The sequence below is a fragment of the Mobula birostris genome, chromosome 11 (genome assembly GCF_030028105.1).
Source record: "Mobula birostris isolate sMobBir1 chromosome 11, sMobBir1.hap1, whole genome shotgun sequence".
In the NCBI taxonomy this organism is placed as follows: Eukaryota; Metazoa; Chordata; class Chondrichthyes; order Myliobatiformes; family Myliobatidae; genus Mobula; species Mobula birostris.
Window position 1 is genome coordinate 43,692,131 of NC_092380.1, and position 26,123 is coordinate 43,718,253.

At 52.0% G+C, this 26,123-nt stretch overlaps 1 protein-coding gene across 1 annotated transcript in view; it reads left to right on the forward strand.

Annotated features, from left to right (window-relative positions):
* Positions 1-26,123, forward strand: part of LOC140204668 (uncharacterized) — a 133,649-nt gene that overhangs the window by 20,323 nt on the left and 87,203 nt on the right. The window contains exon 2 of the mRNA XM_072271362.1: positions 15,346-15,537. Coding sequence (XP_072127463.1) covers positions 15,346-15,537 — 192 coding nt within the window. The remainder of the gene's footprint in view (positions 1-15,345; positions 15,538-26,123) is intronic.

Consider the following 26,123-nt stretch of genomic DNA (forward strand, 5'->3'; position numbering starts at 1 on the left):
AGTCACTGACACTGGGCTAGCGTTGCTGGGAGTGGGCGTCATCAACAGACTATCACTATCACTAGGTGTAAGTTCCATTCATCAGATGTGGGTTTGGTCATTGTGGTCTGTTGTCTGATGTTAGGCATTGGAAACAGTCACTCACTCTGGTTGGAGTTCAGATACCAGATGACTGTACAACCACTGTGAGTTGAGTATAGTCACCGTCACTGACTCCATTTCTCCCGTGGCTAAGGAGAGGTTTTGTCCTTGAAAGGATGCCAAGGGAGATGATGATTCCATTCCAGAGTATCAACAGTAAGCTAGCCCATTGACTACACCATTCGTATTTAGCTAAAGGAGAGATTGGACTGTCACGTACCCCCTGATAGGAATAAAGAAACCAGCAGAAATAGAAACCACTTCGGAGTCTAGTATTGCTATAAACTAATAATATTTATTAATAACTACGCAATACAGTAACTAAGTGAAGATAAATCAAACAGGTTAGCAAGAATTATATATATAAGTAAGTAAATCAGTAAGTGTGGAAAAATATGTATGAAAACCAAGCTTCTTTAAGTCTAGGGGTAAAAAGATACAGTCTTACGATGTTGAGTAAAGTTCAGTTCAGTTCAGTTCGTGGTATTTAGTTGAGTAGTGATGGAGAGAGAGAGAGAGAGAGAGAGGGAGTGAGTTGAGTCTTCAGGTGAGCTGTTATCGTAGATTTCCTCGTCGTCCTCCGAAATCCTTCACAAGTCACCGACTGTGACCTTAACAACAAAGGGAACCATACTTCGGTGTGGTTGAGCTGTCTACCCAGGCCAGGGTCGGACACGTGGACAACTCCCCACCAGTCTTGCCTTTGATTTTTCACTGGCAGAGCACTTGGATCAATCCACCCGATCGATCCTCCAAAAACCCACTTTCTCTGCGGGCACAGCAATGTTCACTCAGTGTCCAGATCATGTGTCTCACCAGGCTGAGCATCACCTGTCATTCAAAGAGTCCCTCCTTCCTTTGTCAGTAAAGGAATGCGAGCAGGCCACAAGTCCTTGGAAGTAACATCAATAATGTCCTGTTGGTCACCATAGCAACCTTCGAGCTGCTCAGTTTTTATCTCCGAAGTAAAACTCCAAAGTTAACTCCCGTGACAGTCCAACCGTCAATCTTCGTCTCTCTCTCTTTTCCAAACAAACCATCAGTGATAAATGACTCTCTCTGTCTCTCTTCAAACAGTTAATAGGGGCACTCCTGGATCCCCTCACAGGACAAACTTGTACTGTTTTGTCTGGAGCATCGGAGACCGAGGGGAGCTGATAGACAATAGACAATAGGTGCAGGAGTAGGCCATTCAGCCCTTCGAGCCAGCACCACCATTCACTGTGATCATGGCTGATCATCCACAATCAGTACCCCGTTCCTGCCTTCTCCCCATATCCTTTGACTCCACTATCTTTAAGAGCTCTATCTAACTCTTTCTTGAAAGAATCCAGAAAATTGGCCTCCACTGCCTTCTGAGGCAGAGCATTCCACAGATCCACAACTCTCTGGGTGAAAAAGTTTTTCCTCAACTCTGTTCTAAATGGCTTACCCCTTATTCTTAAACTGTGGCCTCTGGTTCTGGACTCACCCATCAGCGGGAACATGTTTCCTGCCTCCAGCGTGTCCAATCCCTTAATAATCTTATATGTTTCAATCAGATCCCCCCTCATCCAAGGCCATGCTCTCTTCTCACTGCTGCTGTCAGGAAGAAGGAACAGGAGCCTCCAGGGACTCTAACAGAGGTTTATGTAATTATAAAAAGCCAAATCAGAGGGGACAGTCAAAATCTTTCCCCAAGTTACATGTACAAAATCCTTATGAAGAGTCCCAGCTCGAAGCAGTGACTGTTTATTCCTCTCCATAGATGCTACCTGATCTGGTGAATTCCGCTGGCATTTTGTGTGTGTTACTCTGCAGGATCTCTTGTGTTTAGAATCTTTTTCCCATGATCTTTACTGGGACTGGAAGTTTCTCACCCTCTGCAGCACATGGCTGGACAGAGGAGCAATAGACTAAAACAACTGCGCTCCTCCAAAGAGTGCTACATGAGGTCATCCTTACCCTCGGTCATTAGGCTCTATAATGAGTCAGCCGATAACAGGGAAAGTGATGACCCCCTTCTGTTAGACGGTTTGTGGTAACTCATTTTTTATTCTTTTTACTTCTCTTCTAGTATTTATATCTGTGCACTTGTAATGACACTGCAATTTCCTTTGGGATCAATGAAGTATCTATCTATCTCTATTGAGATAAGGTAGATGGTCACAGTCTTTTCCCCAGCGCAGGGGGGTCTAAATCTAGATGGCACAGATTTATGGTTACAGGGGAAGGATTGAAAGGGCATCTGAGGGGCAGTTTTCACACAGAGGGGGTGGGTAATAGAATGAGTTGTCAGAGGAAACTGTAGAGGCAGGTACAATTACAATGTTTAAAGGTCATTTGGGCAGGTACGTGGATAGGAAAGGTATAGAGGGATATGGGTGAAGTGCAGCAAATGGGATTGGCTGAAGTGCCAGAACAGACAAGATGGGCTGAAGGGCCTGTTTCTGAAATGTATTACTCTATGAATACTAGTGGGATAGGTTTTAGGTGAGGGGGAAAAGTTTAAAGGAGATGTGCAGGGTAAGTCTTTTACACAGGGAGTGGTGGGTGGCTGGAACGTGCTGCTGGGGAGGCGATGGGAGCAAAAAGGAAGGCAATATTTGAGCCATTTAGACACATGAACACACAAGGTATGAAGAGATATGGATACATGTGCAGTCAGTTTTGCAGCTTAAATTGGCATTATGTTCTGTGGAAGGACCTGTTCCTGCACTGTACTGTTCTGTGTACTCTGGGACATCCCGAGGTCTAGTTTGGTGTTATATAAAAGCAGGCTCTTCTTTTCTCCAAGGGCTTTCAGGTTCACCCTATTTCCCGGCAGCCCACAGTGTTGCATGGGCTGCTGTTAATGGTGCTGCAGGGTCGGTGTTGCAAGGGCAGAGCTAGCTGTTTGCTAGATCTGAATGATACACAAGGATAAGCAGTTGGCCATCTGCCCATCCCCACACCTGCTCTGCTATTCATCAATCACCTTCTTCCAGTCTATCAAGGGCTGGAGGACCGGGCCCAATGTTGTCTTATTCTGCATTTTAAGATGTGCAGGCCTTGTGCTTTCGAAGTTCACTGCTCTCGAGGCAGGGTTTTTGCCTGGTTTGTGTTCTTGAGAACTGCTGGAAACCTGCTATCAGCTATTACTGCATGTAGTGTTATGACCCACTCCCTGTGACCTGCCAGCATACACTGGTCCCTTTTCAATAAGGCTGTCTCCATGCTGACATGTCCTGTCAACACCACGCTAGCACCACTTGCACAGAGCAGCAATAGAAACAAGGATGTACTGAATATCTCGAGTCAGTCAGTCAGCCGTTGCTGCACGCAGTGGGCTGCTCAGCTTTCTCAGGTAAAATGGTCACAACCGAAGATGCAACAGGGCTTGGGCTAGACTGGACGTTCAAAGCCACATCCCAGGTGTGACTTAACACGCACTCATTTCCAGACACACTCACACGTCTCAAAGCACAGGAAAGCGGCATCCATCTCTAGAGAACCCCACTACTTAGGCCATGCTCTCTTCTCACTGCTGCCATCAGGAAGAAGGAACAGGAGCCTCGGGACTCACGCCACCAGGTTCAGGAACAGTTATTATCCCTCAACCAGCAGACTCCTGAACCAGAGGAGATAACTTCACTTGCCCCATCATCAAGATGTTCCCCCAACTGATGGACTCACTTTCAAGGACTCTTCGTCTCATGTTCTCAATATTTATTGCTTATTTGTTTATTATTTTTATTTCTTACTTTTTGTATTTGAAGTTGTCTTTTGCCCACTGGTTAAACACCCAATGGTTCTATGGTGGTTATTATTCTATTGCAGATTTATTGAGTATACCTGGAAGGAAACGAATCTCATGGTTGTATATGGTGACATATATGTACTTTGATAATAAATTTACTTTGAACGTTGATCAGCTCAGCTCCTCACAGTGCACTTGTGATTTCAATCTGTCCTCGATCTCAGTGAACAATCACACACTGAACAGGCAGACACAACCACTGGGCCTTGGTAACTATTTCCACTCTGCCTCGAGACCCATATTTATTCAGTTTGTGACACTATGTTCTGAAATTGCTTTTCCCTAGTACTGATGTGATGGAATGGTTTGACCTCAGTACTCATGACAAGAATAAGCTAGTTCACCCACTTCACAGCCTGCTGCTGTTACTGTTAAACAAACTGAACAAGCCAAGGTGATGTCACTGCATTGAGAGACGGTGGGTGACATGGCGCAGCAAATGGGAATAGAACAAAGTGGCCAGAGAAAACTGCTGTTGACTAGAGGTAGAGGAAATGGATTAGAGCGGAATGTCGAAGGGAAGGAGGGTGGAAAGCCAGACAAAGGAAAGAGACGGGATAGTGAAGGAAGGCACGGATATGGTAGTGAGATATTGTTGGTGGAAGCTCAGGCAGACGTGAGGGATGGACTCCATGGATGATGGAGACAGTGTCCTGGTCAGATGTTATATGTGGAGCTTTGGGCAGTTATTGATGAGGAAGTCCTGGAGAGATGTTGGACATGGAGACCAGACCAGACATTGTAGATGGTACTTTGGTCAAATTTTTATTGATAGTACCTTGGTCAGTTGTTGCGAATGGAGACTTGTACAGATGAATAAACTCCTCGTGGGCTTCCAGTAGGGTACAGGTATCACTTACAACCAACACTTTAATGAAAAACTCTGCCATCTTCATTAGGGATGATGTACCCAGCTGGAAGCCCGAGAAAAGTTTATTTATCATACATGCCGGGAAAACACTAGATCCTTTTTCACCTGTACAGATGTTGTGGGTGGAGGAATGATCTGATAAGTTCTCAGACATTTCAGACAGTATATAAAACTGGAGATTGGACAGTTGATGGGATGTAGTAAGGGCAAATATTGGGGATAGTGTCATGAATGAGTATTGGAGATGGTGTTGTGGACACGTTGGGGATAGTGTTGTGAATCAGTATTGGGGATGGTGTTGTGAATGAACATTGGGGATGGTGTTGTGAATGAGCATTGGGGATGGTGTTGTGAATGAGCATTGGAGATGGTGTTGTGAATGAACATTGGAGATGGTGCTGTGGACGCATTGGGGATAGTGTTGTGAATGAGCATTGGGGATGGTGTTGTAAATGAACATTGGGGATGGTGTTGTGAATGAGCATTGGGAATGGTGTTGTAAATGAGCATTGGGGATGGTGTTGTGAATGAGCATTGGAGATGGTGTTGTGAATGAACATTGGAGATGGTGTTGTGGACACATTGGAGATAGTGTTGTGAATGAGCATTGGGGATGGTGTTGTGAATGAACATTGGAGATGGTGTTATGGACACATTGGGGATAGTGTTGTGAATGAGCATTGGGAATGGTGTTGTGAATGAACATTGGGGATGGTGTTGTGAATGAACATTGGAGATGGTGTTGTGAATGAGCATTGGAGATGGTGTTGTGAATGAGCATTGGAGATGGCGTTGTGAATGAGCATTGGGGATGGTGTTGTGAATGAGCATTGGAGATGGTGTTGTGGACACATTGGGGATGGTGTGAATGAACATTGGGGATGGTGTTGTGAATGAATATTGGAGATGGTGTTGTGAATGAACATTGGAGATGGTGTTGTGAATGAGCATTGGGGATGGTGTTGTGGACACATTGGGGATTGTGTTGTGAATGAGCATTGGGGATGGTATTGTGAATGAGCATTGGGGATAGTGTTGTGAATGAACATTGGAGATGGTGTTGTAGACACATGTTGGGGATATTGTTGTGGACACATGTTAAGGATGGTACATACTAAGAGCTCTCATATGTCTGGTAGGAGCTGGAAACTTCCTGCACATTTGCTCTACTGGTAAGTCAGAATCCCTCCCCTCCCTCCCTCCCTCCTTCTGCACAAGTGTGGGTTACACCCGAGGACTAGATCTAAACCATCTGGGAGACCTGCCAACAACCAGATAATTTCCCGCTGTTCCTGGATTTGAGGGATTGTCTTTCCACTGGGAGAGCCCCATGCTCGGCTGGTACATCACCACTCCACCATCTGCACTCTGTGGGAGACACTCACACCTCCCCTGGCACCAGTTCGAACACAGCTATTCTTGTTATCTGCAAATTGTTACTGCAGGAAATGGGATGGCTTCATGTTTGATTTATCCAGCTTCTTAAAAATAATTCCAATGAATTAGATGAATCCACTCAGTCTTTTTCCCAGGGTTGGGGAATTATGAACTAGAGGTCATAGTGTTAATCAGAATCAGGTTTAATATTACCAGCATGTGTCGTGAACTTTGTTAACTTAGCGGCAGCTGTACAATGCAATAATAGAAAAAACTCTGAATTACAGTAAGTATATATATGTGTGTGTATAATAGTTAAATTAAATAATTAGTACAAAAATAGAAATAAAAAAGTAGTGAGATAGTGTTCATGGGTTCAATGTCCACTTAGAAATCGGATGGCAGAGGGGAAGAAGCTGTTCCTGAATTGCTGAGTGTGTGCCTTCAGGCTTCTGTACCTCCTTCCTGATGGTAACAGTGAGAATAATGTGAGAAAGAAGAGATTTAATAGGAACTTGAGGGACGACTGTTTTATACAGAGGGCGGTGTGTACTGTATGCGGAATGAGCTGCCAGGGGAAGTGGCCAGAGGCAGGAACGGTGACATTCAAAAGGCATTTGGACAGATACAGTACAGTTGGCCCTCCTTATCCGCGAGGGATTGGTTCCGGGACCCCTCGCAGATACCAAAAAACACGGAGGCTCAAGTCCCTTATTCAACCTGTCTCAATGAGTGGATCTTAGGACCCAGCGGAACCCCAGACCTTATTTAACCTGTCTCAGTTAGGACCCGGCAGCGGAGCTCTCAATCTGCAGTGTTTCTGTTCACGAAAATGATCATGATCACGATTGAAAATAAAGTGGAAATAATAAAGCAATTGGAAAGAGGTGAAACGCTATCTGTCATTGGAAGAGCGTTAGGCTACAGTTGATCAACGATTGGAACAATTTTAAAGGATAAAGTGAGAAAGGCCCTGCCCTGATGAAAGCTACAATTATTACTAAGCAACGCAGTGGTTTAATTATTGGGTTTTGGGGTTTTGGGTTTTTGATCCTCCAAATCAACCCGGCACGGATGGAGAGCGCGCTCAGGAGCGACCTGTCACTGGATCGAACTCGGGAATTTCTGTTCCGGAGCCCAGCACTGAAACATACGTTTCTTAAGTGTTTTATATGCATAGAAAGGTAAAATATATACTATATACTAAGACAAACGTTTGACTGACTGACACTAAATAATACCGGATGTACCTGTTCTGACTTACTTAGTAAGAGAACTTCTGTTTTTTTTTCCGATCCCGATCCACGATAACCTACGCACATCCTCCCGTATACTTTAACTCATCTCTATATTACTTATAATACCTAATACAGTGTAAATGCTATGTCAAATAGTTGTTATACTGCGTTGGGAATTAGGGAATAATGACAAGAAAAAAAATCTGTGCATGCTCGAACAACAATTGCTGGAAGAGCACTTCCAGGTTTCCTTGATTCGTGGTTGGTTGAATTTGCGCATGCAGAACTCGCGGATAAGGAGGGCCAACTGTACATGGATAGGAAAGGTTTAGGTGGGCATCTTGGTTAGCATGGATGAATTGGGCTGAAGGCCTGTTTCTGTGCTGTACAGTCAGATCTGGTGATGGAAAGGACATCCCCACCCCGCACATGTCGCAATACCTTAAGTTGAGGGCACAGTCTAATGCATTCCAGGAACCTCTTGTCAGTGCTCTGTGAATGTCAAATCAGTGCTCTCAGATTGGAGGGCTTGTCAAGTGAGTCCTTATGGGTGGAGCTGAGGAACAGGAAAGGTATGGCCATATTAGTGGGGTTGTATTACAGACCACCCAATAGTCAGCGAGAATTGGAGGAGCAAATCTGCGGAGAGATAACAGGCAACTGCAGGAAACATAAAGTTGTGGTGGTAGGGAATTTTAATTTTCCACCTATTGGTTGGGACTCCCATACTGTTAGGGGTCTAGATGGGTTAGAGTTTGTAAAATGTGTTCAGGAAAGTTTTCTAAATCAATATATAGAGGTACCAACTAGAGGGGATGCAATATTAGATCTCCTATTAGGAAACGAGTTAGGACAAGTGACGGAAGTGTGTGTAGGGGAGCACTTTGGTTCCAGTGATCATAACATAGTCATAGTCATAGTCATACTTTATTGATCCGGGGGGAAATTGGTTTTTGTTACAGTTGCACCATAAATAATAAATAGTAATAAAACCATAAATAGTTAAATAGTAATATGTAAATTATGTCAGGAAATAAGTCCAGGACCAGCCTATCGTCTCAGGGTGTCTGTCCCTCCAAGGGACGAGTTGTAAAGTTTGATGGCCACAGGCAGGAATGACTTCCTATGATGCTCTGTGTTGCATCTCGGTGGAACGAGTCTCTGGCTGAATGTACTCCTGTGCCCGACCAGTACATTATGTAGTGGATGGGAGACATTGTCCAAGATGGCATGCAACTTAGACAGCATCCTCTTTTCAGACACCACTGTCAGAGAGTCCAGTTCCATCCCCACAACATCACTGGCCTTACGAATGAGTTTGTGATTCTGTTGGCGTCTGCTACCCTCAGCCTGCTGCCCCAGCACACAACAGCAAACATGATAGCACTGGCCACCACAGACCCATAGAATATCCTCAGCATCGTCCGGCAGATGTTAAAGGACCTCAGTCTCCTCAGGAAATAGAGACAGCTCTGACCCTTCTTGTAGACAGCCTCAGTGTTCTTTGACCAGTCCAGTTTATTGTCAATTCGTATCCCAGGTATTTGCAATCCTCCACCATGTCCACACTGACCCCCTGGATGGAAACAGGGGTCACCAGTACCTTAGCTCTCCTCAGGTCTACCACCAGCTCCCTAGTCTTTTTCACATTAAGCTGCAGATAATTCTGCTCACACCATGTGACAAAGTTTCCTACCGTAGCCCTGTACTCAGCCTCATCTCCCTGCTGATGCATCCAACTATGGCAGAGTCATCAGAAAACTTCTGAAGATGACAAGACTCTGTGCAGTAGTTGAAGTCCAAGGTGTAAGTGGTGACGAGAAAGGCAGACAAGACAGTCCCCTGTGGAGCCCCAACGCTGCTGATTACTCTGTCGGACACACAGTGTTGCAAGCACACGAACTGTGGTCTGCCAGTCAGGTAATCAAGAATCCACTAGTTGAAACTAACACCATTAGTTTCAACTTGATCATGGACAAAGTTAGATCTGGTCCCAAGGTTGTGGTTCTAAACTGGAAGAAGGCCAAATTTGAAGAAATGAGAAAGGATCTAAAAAGCATGGATTGGGACAGGTTGTTCCCTGGCAAGGATGTGATCGGTAAGTGGGAAGCCTTCAAAGGAGAAATTTTGAGAGTGCAGAGTTTGTATGTTCCTGTCAGGATTAAAGGCAAAGTGAATAGGAATAAGGAACCTTGGTTCTCAAGGGATATTGCAACTCTAATAAAGAAGAAGAGGGAGTTGTATGGCATGTATAGGAAATGGAGTAAATAAGGTACTTGAGGAGTATAAAAAGTGCAAGAAAATACTTAAGAAGGAAATCAGGAGGGCTAAAAGAAGACATGATGTTGCCTTGGCAGTCAAAGTGAAGGATAATCCAAAGAGCTTTTACAGATATATTAAGAGTAAAAGGATTGTAAGGGATAAAATTGGTCCTCTTGAAGATCAGAGTGGTCGGCTATGTGCGGAACCAAAAGAAATGGGGGAGATCTTAAATGGGGTTCTTGCATCTGTATTTACTAAGAAAACTGGCATGAAGTCTATGGAATTAAGGGAAACAAGTAGTGAGATCATGGAAACTGTACAGATTGAAAAGGAGGAGGTGCTTGCAATCTTGAGGCAAATTAAAGTGGATAAATCCCCAGGACCTGACAGGGTATTCCCTCGGACCTTGAAGGAGACTAGTGTTGAAATTGCAGGGGCCCTGGCAGAAATATTTAAAATGTCGCTGTCAACAGGTGAGGTGCCGGAGTATTGGAGAGTGCCTCATGTTGTTCCGTTGTTTAAAAAAGAATCAAAAAGTAATCCGGGAAATTATAGGCCGGTAAGTTTGACGTCAGTAGTGGGTAAGTTATTGGAGGGAGTACTAAGAGACAGAATCTACAAGCATTTGGATAGACAGAGACTTATTAAGGAGAGTCAATATGGCTTTGTGCATGGTAGATCATGTTTGACCAATCTATTGGAGTTTTTCGAGGAGGTTACCAGGAAAGTGGATGAAGGGAAGGCAGTGGGTATTGTCTACATGGACTTCAGTAAGGCCTTTGACAAGGTCCCGCATGGGAGGTTAGTTAGGAAAATTCAGTCGCTAGGTATACATGGAGAGGTGGTAAATTGGATTAGACATTGGCTCAATGGAAGAAGCCAAAGAGTGGTAGTAGAGGATTGCTCCTCAGAGTGGAGGCCTGTGACTAGTGGTGTGCCACAGGGATCAGTGCTGGGTCCATTGTTATTTGTCATCTATATCAATGATCTGGATGATAATGTGGTAAATTGGATCAGCAAATTTGCTGATGATACAAAGATTGGACAGTGAGGAAGGTTTTCAAAGCTTGCAGAGGGATTTGGACCAGCTGGAAAAATGGGCTGAAAAATGGCAGATGGAGTTTAATACAGACAAGTGTGAGGTATTGCACTTTGGAAGGGCAAACCAACGTAGAACATACAGGGTAAATGGCAGTAGAACAGAGGGATCTGGGAATACAGATACAAAATTCCCTAGAAGTGGCGTCATAAGTAGATAGGGTCGTAAAGAGAGCTTTTGGTACATTGGCCTTTATTAATCAAAGTATTGAGTATAGATTTGGAATGTTATGATGAGGTTGTATAAGGCATTGGTGAAGCCAGATTTGGAGTATTGTGTGCAGGTTTGGTCACCAAATTACAGGAAGGATATAAATAAAGTTGAAAGAGTGCAGAGAAGGTTCACAAGGGTGTTGCCGGGACTTGAGAAACTGAGTTACAGAGAAAGGTTGAACAGGTTAGGACTTTATTCCCTGGAGCATAGAAGAATGAGGGGAGATTTGATAGAGGTATATAAAATTATGATGGGTATAGATAGAGTGAATGCAAGCAGGCTTTTTCCACTGAGGCAAGGGGAGAAAAAAGCCAGAGGACATGGGTTAAGGGTGAGGGGGGAAAAGTTTAAAGGGAACATTAGGGGGGGCTTCTTCACACAGAGAGTGGTGGGAGTATGGAATGAGCTGCCAGACGAGGTGGTAAATGCGGGTTCTTTTTTAACATTTAAGAATAAATTGGACAGATACATGGATGGGAGGTTTATGGAGGGATACGGTCCATGTGCAGGTCAGTGGGACTAGGCAGAAAATCGTTCGGCACAGCCAAGAAGATGGCCAAAAGGCCTGTTTCTGTGCTGTAGTTTTTCTATGGTTTCTAATGTAATATCACACGGGCCTCTGGCAAAACACAATCTGAGATGAGGCCTACTGGTCACGGCTTCCTGAATCGCAGCCTGCTCTGCGCCCAGGCCTTGTGCACTCACACTCGATAGTGGGAAGTCCTTCGGCAGGTGGCAGGTGAGACCTGTTTTAACGCTGAATTTATAGGGTTGAGACCTTCGCCATCCTTACATCATCCTCCTCTACCCTCACAGGAGGGCAGGGCCCAGGCCAACAACATTGCCGGAGAAGTGTAGAAGCCTGTGGGAGTTTGCTGTGCATCAGTTGGGACTTGTTTACGTGACAACACCCTTCTGTCACTGGCTCTGGATGGCCCTGACAACTGATCGTATTCGGAGTGGTTACTGAATGTTCAAGCCCCACCCTGCCACGCCAACAACATCAGGTCAACATCTGCCTGTGGCACTGCTCCTCAAAGTGCTTGCAACCCTGTGGGTCCCAGCGGTGCAGAGGAACACTTCTGGAGCAGCTTTGTTTCTGTCAGGTGTGGTGGGAGCTCAGTCTCTGCCACACCCTCTCAGCAGTTGGAACTCTGATCGGCCCCAAACCTCACCTCAGTGGCCACTGGTGTCCACAGGCTGCTAGAAACCAGGGGTCGGGTCTAAACACCAAGTGTGGGTGCTCCAGGTTACTCCTACAGTCCAAAGACATATTAGTTGGTAGGTTAAATGGTCATTGTAAACTGACCTGAGATTAGGCTAGGATTAAATCGGGGGATCGCTGGGCAGCGTGCCTCGAGGGGCCAGGAGAGCCTGTTCTGTGCTGCATCTCAATATGGCAGGTGTGGGCTACCCTGTCTGGCCAGGCAGGGGAGAGGGTACTCAGGTACTGTAGGTTAGTCAGGGTTACACACTCACCACTAATGCAACATTTAGGGGTTAAAGCGCTGGTTAAACAGAGAAGGGAGGGAGGTTCCATATTGAATGGTAATGTTTGAGTGTGTGGTTATTGACGATATAACGATGATGGCTTTGTACTCATTGTGAGTCAGTGCTGGGGTTCTGTGGTTATGGACTGCCTCAGTGGCTGTGGACAGGGAGCAGGCTGGTGGTGAATGGGAGCTCTTCTCCGTGGAACTCAGCTCATTGATCCGTCGGTGGTCATCACCAAGAGCAGCTGGGGATCTGTCCCAGGATAGTTAATCTGTTTAACAGTAGACAAAGATGACAATGTCTTTCAGTCACCTTACCGCTCCGGCTGACAAAGAGTACTGTCTGAAAACAGCCATCCAGTCAGACTCTATCCTGTCCTCTCTGTGTCCACACCACATCATGTCATTGGGATCTGTCGATTTACTACTTACATACCCAGGAGGTCAGCCGAAGCCCTGTCTCACACTTTTCCTAACAAATGTACAGATATATATTGAAGAATTGGTCAATTTCTGTATTAGAATGGTGGTCACTTTCCAGATCACTTGTGGCAAGTGGTTCCTATTGTGTACTGGCCCAACACACAGCAGTCTTTCTTTACATACTGACACCTGGTGATTCAGGAGTCATCTAAGAGTTCGAGAAGTCATATAGCACCAGCATCTCTCCCACCGTTACCTGACTAATGAATGGACCTCTGACATGCTTCCAGTGAGTTCCTGAACTCACGTTCTGCCTCATCATGGAGCTTGAGTTTGCACCTTATTTGTCCCCCGGCTCTGCACCATTTCACATTCTGAGGGTTATCTCCCTTTTGTACCACCTCAGTATGCTTATGCACATAATCATCTGTCTGAATAGAGGTTTTCCACTGTTCCTAGGTACATGTGACAAAAATAAACAAATTATTAATTACCCTTCAATGGAAGAACGTTGTTCACTAATCCCATTTCCTTTTAGGTATTTAAATATTTTATTGTACCTATTTATATATGTTAGTAATTTTAGAATACAATAGAACATATTTAAGTTTATTTGGGAGGGTCTATTTGGGTGTGTGTGTGTGAGAGAGAGAGGGAAAGAAAGATTGTGCACGTGTGTGGATTCCACCCATCCAGAGGAACAGTGGACATGGGGGGGCGATCCCACCCATCCAGAGGAACAGTGGACACGGGTGTTCTGTCCATCCAGAGGAGCAGTGGACATGGGGGGGGGGGTCCCACCCATCCAGAGGAACAGTGGACATTGGGGGGGGGAGGTCCACCCATCCAGAGGAGCAGTGGACACAGGGTGTTCCATCCATCCAGAGGAACAGTGGACATGGGGGGGGGTCCACCCACTCAGAGGAGCAGTGGGCACAGGATATTCCGTCCATCCAGAGGAGCAGTGGACGCGGGGTGTTCCGTCCATCCACAGGAACAGTGGACTGGGGGGGGGTCCATCCATCCAGAGAAGCAGTGGACACGGGGTGTTCCGTCCATCCAGAGGAACAGTGGACACGGGGTGTTCCATCCATCCAGAGAAGCCGTGGACACAGGGCATTCCGTCCATCCAGAGGAGCCGTGGACATGGGGCATTCCGTCCATCCAGTGGAGCAGTGGACACGGGGTGTTCCATCCATCCAGAGAAGCCGTGGACACGGGGTGATCCGTCCATCCAGAGGAGCAGTGGACATGGGGGGTCCACCCATCCAGAGGAACAGTGGACATTGGGGGGGGGGTCCACCCATCCAGAGGAGCAGTGGACACAGGGTGTTCCGTCCATCCAGAGGAGCAGTGGACACAGGGTGTTCTGTCCATCCACAGGAACAGTGGACGGGGGGGGGGGGTCCATCCACCCAGAGAAGCAGTGGACACGGGGTGTTCCGTCCACCCAGAGGAACAGTGGACACGGGGTGTTCCATCCATCCAGAAAAGCCGTGGACACGGGGCATTCCATCCATCCAGAGGAGCAGTGGACACGGGGTGTTCCATCCATCCAGAGAAGCCGTGGACATGGGGCATTCTGTCCATCCAGAGGAGCAGTGGACATGGGGTATTCCGTCCATCCAGAGGAGCAGTGGACACGGGGTGTTCCGTCCATCCAGAGAAGCCATGGACACGGGGTGTTCCGTCCATCCAGAGGAGCAGTGGACACGAGGATGTTGTATTTCTTCCAGGAGGATCTCAGCACATTCGTAACTTTTTTCCACAGCTTCCTCCCTCCCAGGTCAGGGCTTGTGTAGAGTGTGTATTTCAGGAGTCTGTTGTGGGGCATGTGAGTGAGCAGATAGAGAGTAATAATGCTGGAGATTGTGGCCTGGGAGAAGGCACTGATGTTGGTTTTGTGAGATTTTATGGACATGGTGCTTGTGGCACAGATCCCAGGTGTCAAGGATGGAGGGAACACACTGTCCCCAAAAGCCCCATGTGTGGAAGAGACATGGGGCCCACATCTGTCACCTCAGAGCCCAGACAACTAGGTGGAAGAAACCATTCTGCCTCGACATCCTGGGACTGCCTGAGAAGAGGAACGTGTGTGTGTGTGTGTGTGTGTGTGTGTGTGTGTGTGTGTGTGTGTCTATGTGTATATGCATCATATTCTGACACTGACACATAACAGTTATGTGTGTGAGAACTGTGAGCGTGGGATCTGTGACTGTGAGAACTGTGAGCGTGAGCACACTGAGTGTGGGAACTGCGAGTGTGAGAACTGTGTGTGAACACTGGGAACTGTCAGTGTGAGTACAGTGAGTGTGATAGTTGTGAGTGTGAGAACTAGGTCTGAACACTGGGAACTGTGAGTGTGAAAATTGCAAGTGTGAGCACTGCGGGGATGTGCCTCACTCTGGGGCAGATACACTGACTGACGATCAGGTCTGCTTTCTCCCCAGCTGGCGGGCTGTGGTATACTGGGAGTGGGGATCTGGCTGGCGGTAACACAGGGCAACTTTGCCACACTCTCTGCTACCTTCCCCTTCCTGTCTGCTGCCAACCTGCTTATGGGCATGGGCACCGTGGCGATGGTGGTTGGATTTCTTGGCTGTGTTGGGGCCATCAAAGAAAACAGATGTCTCTTGCTCTCTGTGAGTATCAAAGTAGGTTCTCCTACTGACTGTTCACATGTTCAGAAACACCGTGCATATCCACCACACACCTCATTCTCACACTTCCTTTGCACACCTATTTATCACACTTCCAGTACACACTTCATTTCCACACTATCTGTGCACACCTCATCCCACACTTCCAGTACACACCTCATTTCCACGCTTTCTGTGCACACCTCACTTCCACGATCCTGAGCACACCACATTCTCATACAATTTTCGTTCAAAAATAAATTCTCACCCTCCAACCTATTTTTACACACCTGTTCTCACACTTCCCATTCTCTCAACCCATTCTCTCATCAAATGCCACACTGACGGCTCCCTCTTCCCAACCCACACGGACCGCTCCCTCTCCCATACCCACACTGACCACTCCCTCTCCCGTACCCACACTGACCGTTCCCTCTCCCGTACCCACGCTGACCGTTCCCTCTCCTGTACCCACACTGACCGCTCCCTCTCCTCTGCCCACACTGACTGCACCCTCTCCCGTACCCACAATGACCGCTCCCCCTCCCGTGCCCACACTGACCACTCCCTCTCACGTACCCACACTGACCGTTCCCTCTCCCGTACCCATACTGACCGCTCCCTCTCCCATACCTACACTGACTGTGCCTCTCCCGTCCCATACTGACCACTCTCTCTCCCCTACCCACACTAACCACTCCCTCTCCCGTACCCACACTGACTGTTCCCTCTCCCGTACGCATACTGACAGCTCCCTCTCCCCTACCCACACTGACCATTCCCTCTCTCGTACCCATACTGACCGCTCCCTCTCCCATACCCACACTGACCGTTCCCTCTCCCGTACCCATACTGACCGCTCCCTCTCCCCTACCCACACTGACTATTCCCTCTCCCGTACCCACACTGACCGTTCCCTCTCCCGTACCCACACTGACCGCTCTCTCTCCCATACCCACAATGATCACTCCCTCTCCCTTACCCACACTCACCATTCCCTCTCCGGTACCCACACTGACCATTCCTTCTCCCGTACACACACTGACCGTTCCCTCTCCCCTACCCACACTGACCGTTCCCACTCCCGTAACCACACTGACCGTTCCCTCTCCCGTACCCACAATGATCGCTCCCTCTCCCGTACCCACACTGACCGCTCCCTCTCCCGTACCCACAATGATCGCTCCCACTCCCGTACCCACACTGACCATTCCCTCTCCCGTACCCACACTGACCGCTCCCTCTCCCGTACCCACACTGACCATTTCCTCTCCCCTACCCACACTGACCGCTCCCTCTCCCCTACCCACACTGACCGTTCACTCTCCCGTACCAACACTGACCGCTCCATCTTCCCTACCCACACTGACCGTTCCCTCTCCCATACCCACACTGACCGCTCCCTCTCCACTACCCTCACTGACCATTTCCTCTCCCGTAACCACACTGACCGCTCCCTCTCCCCTAGCCACACTGACAACTCCCACTCCCGTAACCACGCTACTGCTACCTCTCCCCTACCCACACTGACCGTTCCCTCTCCCGTACCCACGCTGACAACTCCCTCTCCCCGACCCACACTGACTGTTCCCTCTCCCGTACCCACACCGACCGTTCCCTCTCCCCTACCCACAATGATCGCTCCCTCTCCCGTACCCACACTGACCATTCCCTCTCCCGTACCCACACTGACAGCTCCCTCTCCCCTACCCACACTGACTGCTCCCTCACCCGTACCCACACTGACAGTTCCCTCTCCCATACCCACGCTGACCGTTCCCTCTCCCCTACCCACAATGATCGCTCCCTCTCCCGTACCAACACTGACCATTCACTCTCCCGTACCCACACTGACCGCTCCCTCTCCCCTACCCACACTGACTGCTCCCTCACCCGTACCCACACTGACAGTTCCCTCTCCCATACCCACGCTGACCGTTCCCTCTCCCCTACCCACACTGACCATTCCCTCTCCCGTACACACACTGACCGCTCCCTCTCTCGTATCAACACTGACCGTTCTCTATCCAGTACCCACGCTGACCACTCCCTCTCCCCTACCCACACTGACCGTTCCCTCTCCCATACGCACACTGACCGTTCCCTCTCCCTTACCCACACTGACCACTCCCTCTCCTCTGCCCACACTGACTGCCTCCTCTCCCGTACCCACACTGACCGCTCCCCCTCCCGTGCCCAAACCGACCGCTCCCTCTCCGGTACCCACACTGACCGTTCCCTCTCCTTACCCACACTGACCGTTCCCTCTCCCCTACACACACAGACCGCTTCCTCTCCCGTACCCACACTGACCGTTCCCTCTCCTTACCCACACTGACCGTTCCCTCTCCCGTACCCACACTGACTGCTCCCTCTCCCCTACCCACACAGACCGCTTCCTCTCCCGTAACCACACTGACCATTCCCTCTCCCTTACACACACTGACCACTCCCTCTCCCGTACCCAGACTGACTGTTCCCTCTCCGGTACCCACAATGATCGCTCCCTCTCCCGTCCCCACACTGACCGTTTCCTCTCCCATACCCACACTGACCACTCGCTCTCCCGTACCCACACTGACTGCTCCCTCTCCCGTACCCACACTGACCGTTCCCTCTCCTTACCCACACTGACCACTCCCTCTCCCGTACCCACACTGACCGCTCCGTCTTTCATATCCACACTGACCGTTCCTTCTCCCCGACCCACACTGACCGCTTCCATCCCATACGCACACTGACCGTTCCCTCTCCCGTACCCACGCTGACCGCTCCCTCTCCCGTACCCACACTGACCGCTCCCTCTCCTCTGCCCACACTGACTGACCCCTCTCCCGTACCCACACTGACCGGTCCCTCTCCTGTACCCACACTGACCCCTCCCTCTCCGGTAACCACACTGACCGTTCCCTCTCTCCTACCCACACCGACCACTCCCTCTCCGGTACAAACACTGACCGTTCCCTCTCCCCTACACACACTGACCGCTCCCTCCCCCGTACCCACACTGACCGTTTCCTCTCCCCTACCCACACTGACCGCTCTCTCTCCCGTACCCAAACTGACCGCTCCCTCTCCCGTACCCACAGTTACTGTTCCCGCTCCCGTACCCACACTGACCGTTCCCTCTCCTTACCCAGACTGACCGCTCCCTCTCCCATACCCACACTGACCGCTCCCGCTCCCCTACCCACACTGACCGTTCCCACTCCCGTAATAACACTGACCGTTCCCTCTCCCGTACCCACAATGATTGCTCCCTCTCCCGTACCCACACTGACCGCTCCCTCTCCCGTACCCACAATGATCGCTCCCACTCCCGTACCCACACTGACCATTCCCTCTCCCGTACCCACACTGACCGCTCCCTCTCCCGTACCCACACTGACCATTTCCTCTCCCCTACCCACACTGACCGCTCCCTCTCCCCTACCCACACTGACCGTTCACTCTCCCGTACCAACACTGACCGCTCCCTCTCCCCTACCCACACTGACCGTTCCCTCTCCCATACCCACACTGACCGTTCCCTCTCCACTACCCTCACTGACCATTTCCTCTCCCGTAACCACACTGACCGCTCCCTCTCCCCTAGCCACACTGACAACTCCCACTCCCATACCCACGCTACTGCTCCCTCTCCCCTACCCACACTGACCGTTCCCTCTCCCGTACCCACGCTGACAACTCCCTCTCCCCTACCCACACTGACCGCTCCCTCTCCCGTAACCACATTGACCGCTCCCTCTCCCGTACCCACAATGATTGCTCGCTCTCCTGTACCCACACTGACCGTTCCCGCTCCCGTACCCACACTGACCATTCCCTCTCCCGTACCCACAATGAGCGCTCCCTCTCCCGTACCCACACTGACCGTTCCCTCTCCCGTACCCACACTGACCGTTTCCTCTCCCATACCCACACTAACCGCTCGCTCTCCCGTACCCACACTGACCGTTCCCTCTCCTTACCCACACTGACCGCTCCCTCTCCCGTACCCACACTGACAGCTTCCTCTCCCCTACCCGCACTGACCGTTCCCTCTCCTTACCCACACTGACCGTTCGCTCTCCCGTACCCACAATGATCGCTCCCTCTCCCGTACCCACACTGACCGTTGCCTCTCCCGTACCCACACTGACCGCTCCCTCTCCCGTACCCACAATGATTGCTCGCTCTCCCGTACCCACACTGACCTTTCCCGCTCCCGTACCCACACTGACCTCTCCCTCTCCCATACCCACAATGAGCGCTCCCTCTACCGTACCCACACTGACCTTTCCCTCTCCCGTACCCACACTGACCGTTTCCTCTCCCATACCCACACTGACCGCTCCCTCTCCCGTACCCACACTGACCGTTCCCTCTCCTTACCCACACTGACCGCTGCCTCTCCCATACCCACACTGACAGCTTCCTCTCCCCTAGCCGCACTGACCGTTCCCTCTCCTTACCCACACTGACCGCTCCCCCTCCCGTGCCCACACTGACCGCTCCCCCTCCCGTGCCCACACTGACCACTCCCTCTCCCGTACCCACACTGACCGCTCCGTCTCCTGTACCCAAACCGACCGCTCCCTCTCTGGTACCCATACTGTCTGCTCCTTATCCCCTACCCAAACTGACCGTTTCATCTCCCAAACCCACACTGACCACTCCCTCTCCCGTACCCACACTGACCGTTCCCTCTCCCATACCCACAATGATCGCTCCCTCTCCCGTACACACACTGACTGTTCCCTCTCCCCTACCCACACTGACTATTCCCTCTCCCGTACCCACACTGACCGTTCCCTCTCCCGTACCCACACTGACTGCTCTCTCTCCCATACCCACAATGATCACTCCCTCTCCCTTACCCACACTCACCATTCCCTCTCCGGTACCCACACTGACCATTCCTTCTCCCGTACACACACTGACCGTTCCCTCTCCCGTACCCACACTGACTGCTCTCTCTCCCATACCCACAATGATCACTCCCTCTCCCTTACCCACACTCACCATTCCCTCTCCGGTACCCACACTGACAACTCCCACTCCCATACCCATGCTACTGCTCCCTCTCCCCTACCCACACTGACCGTTCCCTCTCCCGTACCCACGCTGACAACTCCCTCTCCCCTACCCACACTGACTGTTCCCTCTCCCGTTCCCACACTGACCGTTCCCTCTCACCTACCCACAATGATCGCTCCCTCTCCCGTACTCACACCTACCATTCCCTCTCCCGTACCCACACTGACCGCTCCCTCTCCCCTACCCACACTGACTGCTCCCTCACCCGTACCCACACTGACAGTTCCCTCTCCCATACCCACGCTGACCGTTCCCTCTCCCCTACCCACAATGATCGCTCCCTCTCCCGTACCCACACTGACCATTCACTCTCCCGTACCCACACTGACCGCTCCCTCTCCCCTACCCACACTGACTGCTCCCTCACCCGTACCCACACTGACAGTTCCCTCTCCCATACCCACGCTGACCGTTCCCTCTCCCCTACCCACACTGACCATTCCCTCTCCCGTACACACACTGACCGCTCCCTCTCTCGTATCAACACTGACCGTTCTCTATCCCGTACCCACACTGACCGCTCCCTCTCCCGTACCCACACTGACCGCTCCCTCTCCCGTACCCACACTGACCATTTCCTCTCCCCTACCCACACTGACCGCTCCCTCTCCCCTACCCACACTGACCGTTCACTCTCCCGTACCAACACTGACCGCTCCATCTCCCCTACCCACACTGACCGTTCCCTCTCCCATACCCACACTGACCGCTCCCTCTCCACTACCCTCACTGACCATTTCCTCTCCCGTAACCACACTGACCGCTCCCTCTCCCCTAGCCACACTGACAACTCCCACTCCCATACCCACGCTACTGCTCCCTCTCCCCTACCCACACTGAACGTTCCCTCTCCCGTACCCACGCTGACAACTCCCTCTCCCCTACCCACACTGACTGTTCCCTCTCCCGTACCCACACTGACCGTTCCCTCTCCCCTACCCACAATGATCACTCCCTCTCCCGTACCCACACTGACCATTCCCTCTCCCGTACCCACACTGACCGCTCCCTCTCCCCTACCCACACTGACTGCTCCCTCACCCGTACCCACACTGACAGTTCCCTCTCCCATACCCACGCTGACCGTTCCCTCTCCCCTACCCACACTGACCATTCCCTCTCGCGTACACACACTGACCGCTCCCTCTCTCGTATCAACACTGACCGTTCTCTATCCCGTACCCACACTGACTGCTCCCTCTCCCCTACCCACACTGACCGTTCCCTCTCCCATACGCACACTGACCGTTCCCTCTCCCTTACCCACACTGACCGCTCCCTCTCCTCTGCCCACACTGACTGCCTCCTCTCCCGTACCCACACTGACCGCTCCCTCTCTCGTATCAACACTGACCGTTCTCTATCCCGTACCCACAGTGACCGTTCCCTCCCCCGTACCCACACTGACCGCTCCGTCTTTCGTATCCACACTGACCGTTCCTTCTCCCGTACCCACACTAACCGCTCCCTCTCCCCTACCCACACTGAACGTTCCCATCCCATACGCACACTGACCGTTCCCTCTCCCGTACCCTCGCTGACCGCTCCCTCTCCCGTACCCACACTGACCGCTCCCTCTCCTCTGCCCACACTGACTGACCCCTCTCCCGTACCCACACTGACCGGTCCCTCTCCTGTACCCACACTGACCCCTCCCTCTCCGGTACCCACACTGACCGTTCCCTCTCTCCTACCCACACCGACCACTCCCTCTCCGGTACCCACACTGACCGTTCCCTCTCCCCTACACACACTGACCGCTCCCTCCCCCGTACCCACACTGACCGTTCCCTCTCCCCTACCCACACTGACCGCTCTCTCTCCCGTACCCAAACTGACCGTTCCCTCTCCCGTACCCACACTTACTGTTCCCGCTCCCGTACCCACACTGACCGTTCTCTCTCCTTACCCACACTGACCGCTCCCTCTCCAATACCCACACTGACCGCTCCCTCTCCCCACCCAAACTGACCGTTCCCTCTCCTTACCTACACTGACCGCTCCCTCTCCCGTAACCACACTGACCACTCCCTCTCCCGTACCCACACTGACCGCTCCCTCTCCCCTACCCACACAGACCGTTCCCCCTCCCATTCCCACACTGACCGTTCCCTCTCCCCTACCCACACTGACTGCCCCCTCTCACTTACCCACACTGACCGCTCCCTCTCCCGTAACCACACTGACCGCTCCCTCTCCCGTACCCACAATGATTGCTCGCTCTCCCGTACCCACACTGACCGTTCCCGCTCCCGTACCCACACTGACCGTTCCCTCTCCCGTAACCACAATGAGCGCTCCCTCTCCCGTACCCACAATGATTGCTCGCTCTCCCGTACCCACACTGACCGTTCCCGCTCCCGTACCCACACTGACCGTTCCCTCTCCCGTACCCACAATGAGCGCTCCCTCTCCCGTACCCACACTGACCGTTCCCTCTCCCCTACGCACACTGACCGCTCCCTCTCCTGTACCCACACTGACCGTTCCCTCTCCCGTACCCACACTGACCGTTTCCTCTCCCATACCCACACTAACCGCTCGCTCTCCCGTACCCACACTGACCGTTCCCTCTCCTTACCCACACTGACCGCTCCCTCTCCCGTACCCACACTGACAGCTTCCTCTCCCCTACCCGCACTGACCGTTCCCTCTCCTTACCCACACTGACCGTTCGCTCTCCCATACCCACAATGATCGCTCCCTCTCCCGTACCCACACTGACCGCTCCCCCTCCCGTGCCCACACTGACCGCTCCCCCTCCCGTGCCCACACTGACCACTCCCTCTCCTGTACCCACACTGACCGCTCCCTCTCCCGTACCCCCAATGAGTGCTCCCTCTCCCGTACCCACACTGACCGTTCCCTCTCCCGTACCCACGCTGACCGCTCCGTCTCCTGTACCCAAACCGACCGCTCCCTCTCTGGTACCCATACTGTCTGCTCCTTATCCCCTACCCAAACTGACCGTTTCATCTCCCAAACCCACACTGACCACTCCCTCTCCCGTACCCACACTGACCGTTCCCTCTCCCATACCCACAATGATCGCTCCCTCTCCCGTACACACACTGACTGTTCCCTCTCCCCTACCCACACTGACTATTCCCTCTCCCGTACCCACACTGACCGTTCCCTCTCCCGTACCCACACTGACTGCTCTCTCTCCCATACCCACAATGATCACTCCCTCTCCCTTACCCACACTCACCATTCCCTCTCCGGTACCCACACTGACCATTCCTTCTCCCGTACACACACTGACCGTTCCCTCTCCCGTACCCACACTGACTGCTCTCTCTCCCATACCCACAATGATCACTCCCTCTCCCTTACCCACACTCACCATTCCCTCTCCGGTACCCACACTGACAACTCCCACTCCCATACCCATGCTACTGCTCCCTCTCCCCTACCCACACTGACCGTTCCCTCTCCCGTACCCACGCTGACAACTCCCTCTCCCCTACCCACACTGACTGTTCCCTCTCCCGTTCCCACACTGACCGTTCCCTCTCACCTACCCACAATGATCGCTCCCTCTCCCGTACTCACGCCTACCATTCCCTCTCCCGTACCCACACTGACCGCTCCCTCTCCCCTACCCACACTGACTGCTCCCTCACCCGTACCCACACTGACAGTTCCCTCTCCCATACCCACGCTGACCGTTCCCTCTCCCCTACCCACACTGACCATTCCCTCTCCCGTACACACACTGACTGCTCCCTCTCCCCTACCCACACTGACCGTTCCCTCTCCCTTACCCACACTGACCGCTCCCTCTCCTCTGCCCACACTGACTGCCTCCTCTCCCGTACCCACACTGACCGCTCCCTCTCTCGTATCAACACTGACCGTTCTCTATCCCGTACCCACACTGACCGCTCCGTCTTTCGTATCCACACTGACCGTTCCTTCTCCCGTACCCACACTAACCGCTCCCTCTCCCCTACCCACACTGACCGTTCCCATCCCATACGCACACTGACCGTTCCCTCTCCCGTACCCTCGCTGACCGCTCCCTCTCCCGTACCCACACTGACCGCTCCCTCTCCTCTGCCCACACTGACTGACCCCTCTCCCGTACCCACACTGACCGGTCCCTCTCCTGTACCCACACTGACCCCTCCCTCTCCGGTACCCACACTGACCGTTCCCTCTCTCCTACCCACACCGACCACTCCCTCTCCGGTACCCACACTGACCGTTCCCTCTCCCCTACACACACTGACCGCTCCCTCCCCCGTACCCACACTGACCGTTCCCTCTCCCCTACCCACACTGACCGCTCTCTCTCCCGTACCCAAACTGACCGCTCCCTCTCCCGTACCCACACTTACTGTTCCCGCTCCCGTACCCACACTGACCGTTCTCTCTCCTTACCCACACTGACCGCTCCCTCTCCCATACCCACACTGACCGCTCCCTCTCCCCACCCAAACTGACCGTTCCCTCTCCTTACCTACACTGACCGCTCCCTCTCCCGTAACCACACTGACCACTCCCTCTCCCGTACCCACACTGACCGCTCCCTCTCTCGAGGCCACGCTGACCGCTCCTCTCCCGAACCCACACTGACCACTCCCTCTCCCCTACCCACACAGACCGTTCCCCCTCCCATTCCCACACTGACCGTTCCCTCTCCCCTACCCACACTGACTGCCCCCTCACACTTACCCACACTGACCGCTCCCTCTCCCGTAACCACACTGACCGCTCCCTCTCCCGTACCCACAATGATTGCTCGCTCTCCCGTACCCACACTGTCCGTTCCAGCTCCCGTACCCACACTGACCGTTCCCTCTCCCGTAACCACAATGAGCGCTCCCTCTCCCGTACCCACACTGACCGTTCCCTCTCCCGTACCCACACTGACCGTTTCCTCTCCCATACCCACACTGACCGCTCCCTCTCCCGTACCCACAATGATTGCTCGCTCTCCCGTACCCACACTGACCGTTCCCGCTCCCGTACCCACACTGACCGTTCCCTCTCCCGTACCCACAATGAGCGCTCCCTCTCCCGTACCCACACTGACCGTTCCCTCTCCCCTACGCACACTGACCGCTCCCTCTCCCGTACCCACACTGACCGTTCCCTCTCCCGTACCCACACTGACCGTTTCCTCTCCCATACCCACACTAACCGCTCGCTCTCCCGTACCCACACTGACCGTTCCCTCTCCTTACCCACACTGACCGTTCGCTCTCCCGTACCCACAATGATCGCTCCCTCTCCCGTACCCACACTGACCGTTGCCTCTCCCGTACCCACACTGACCGCTCCCTCTCCCATACCCACACTGACCGCTCCCTCTCCCGTACCCACAATGATTGCTCGCTCTCCCGTACCCACACTGACCGTTCCCTCTCCCGTACCCACGCTGACCGCTCCGTCTCCCGTACCCACGCTGACCGCTCCGTCTCCTGTACCCAAACCGACCGCTCCCTCTCTGGTACCCATACTGTCTGCTCCTTATCCCCTACCCAAACTGACCGTTTCATCTC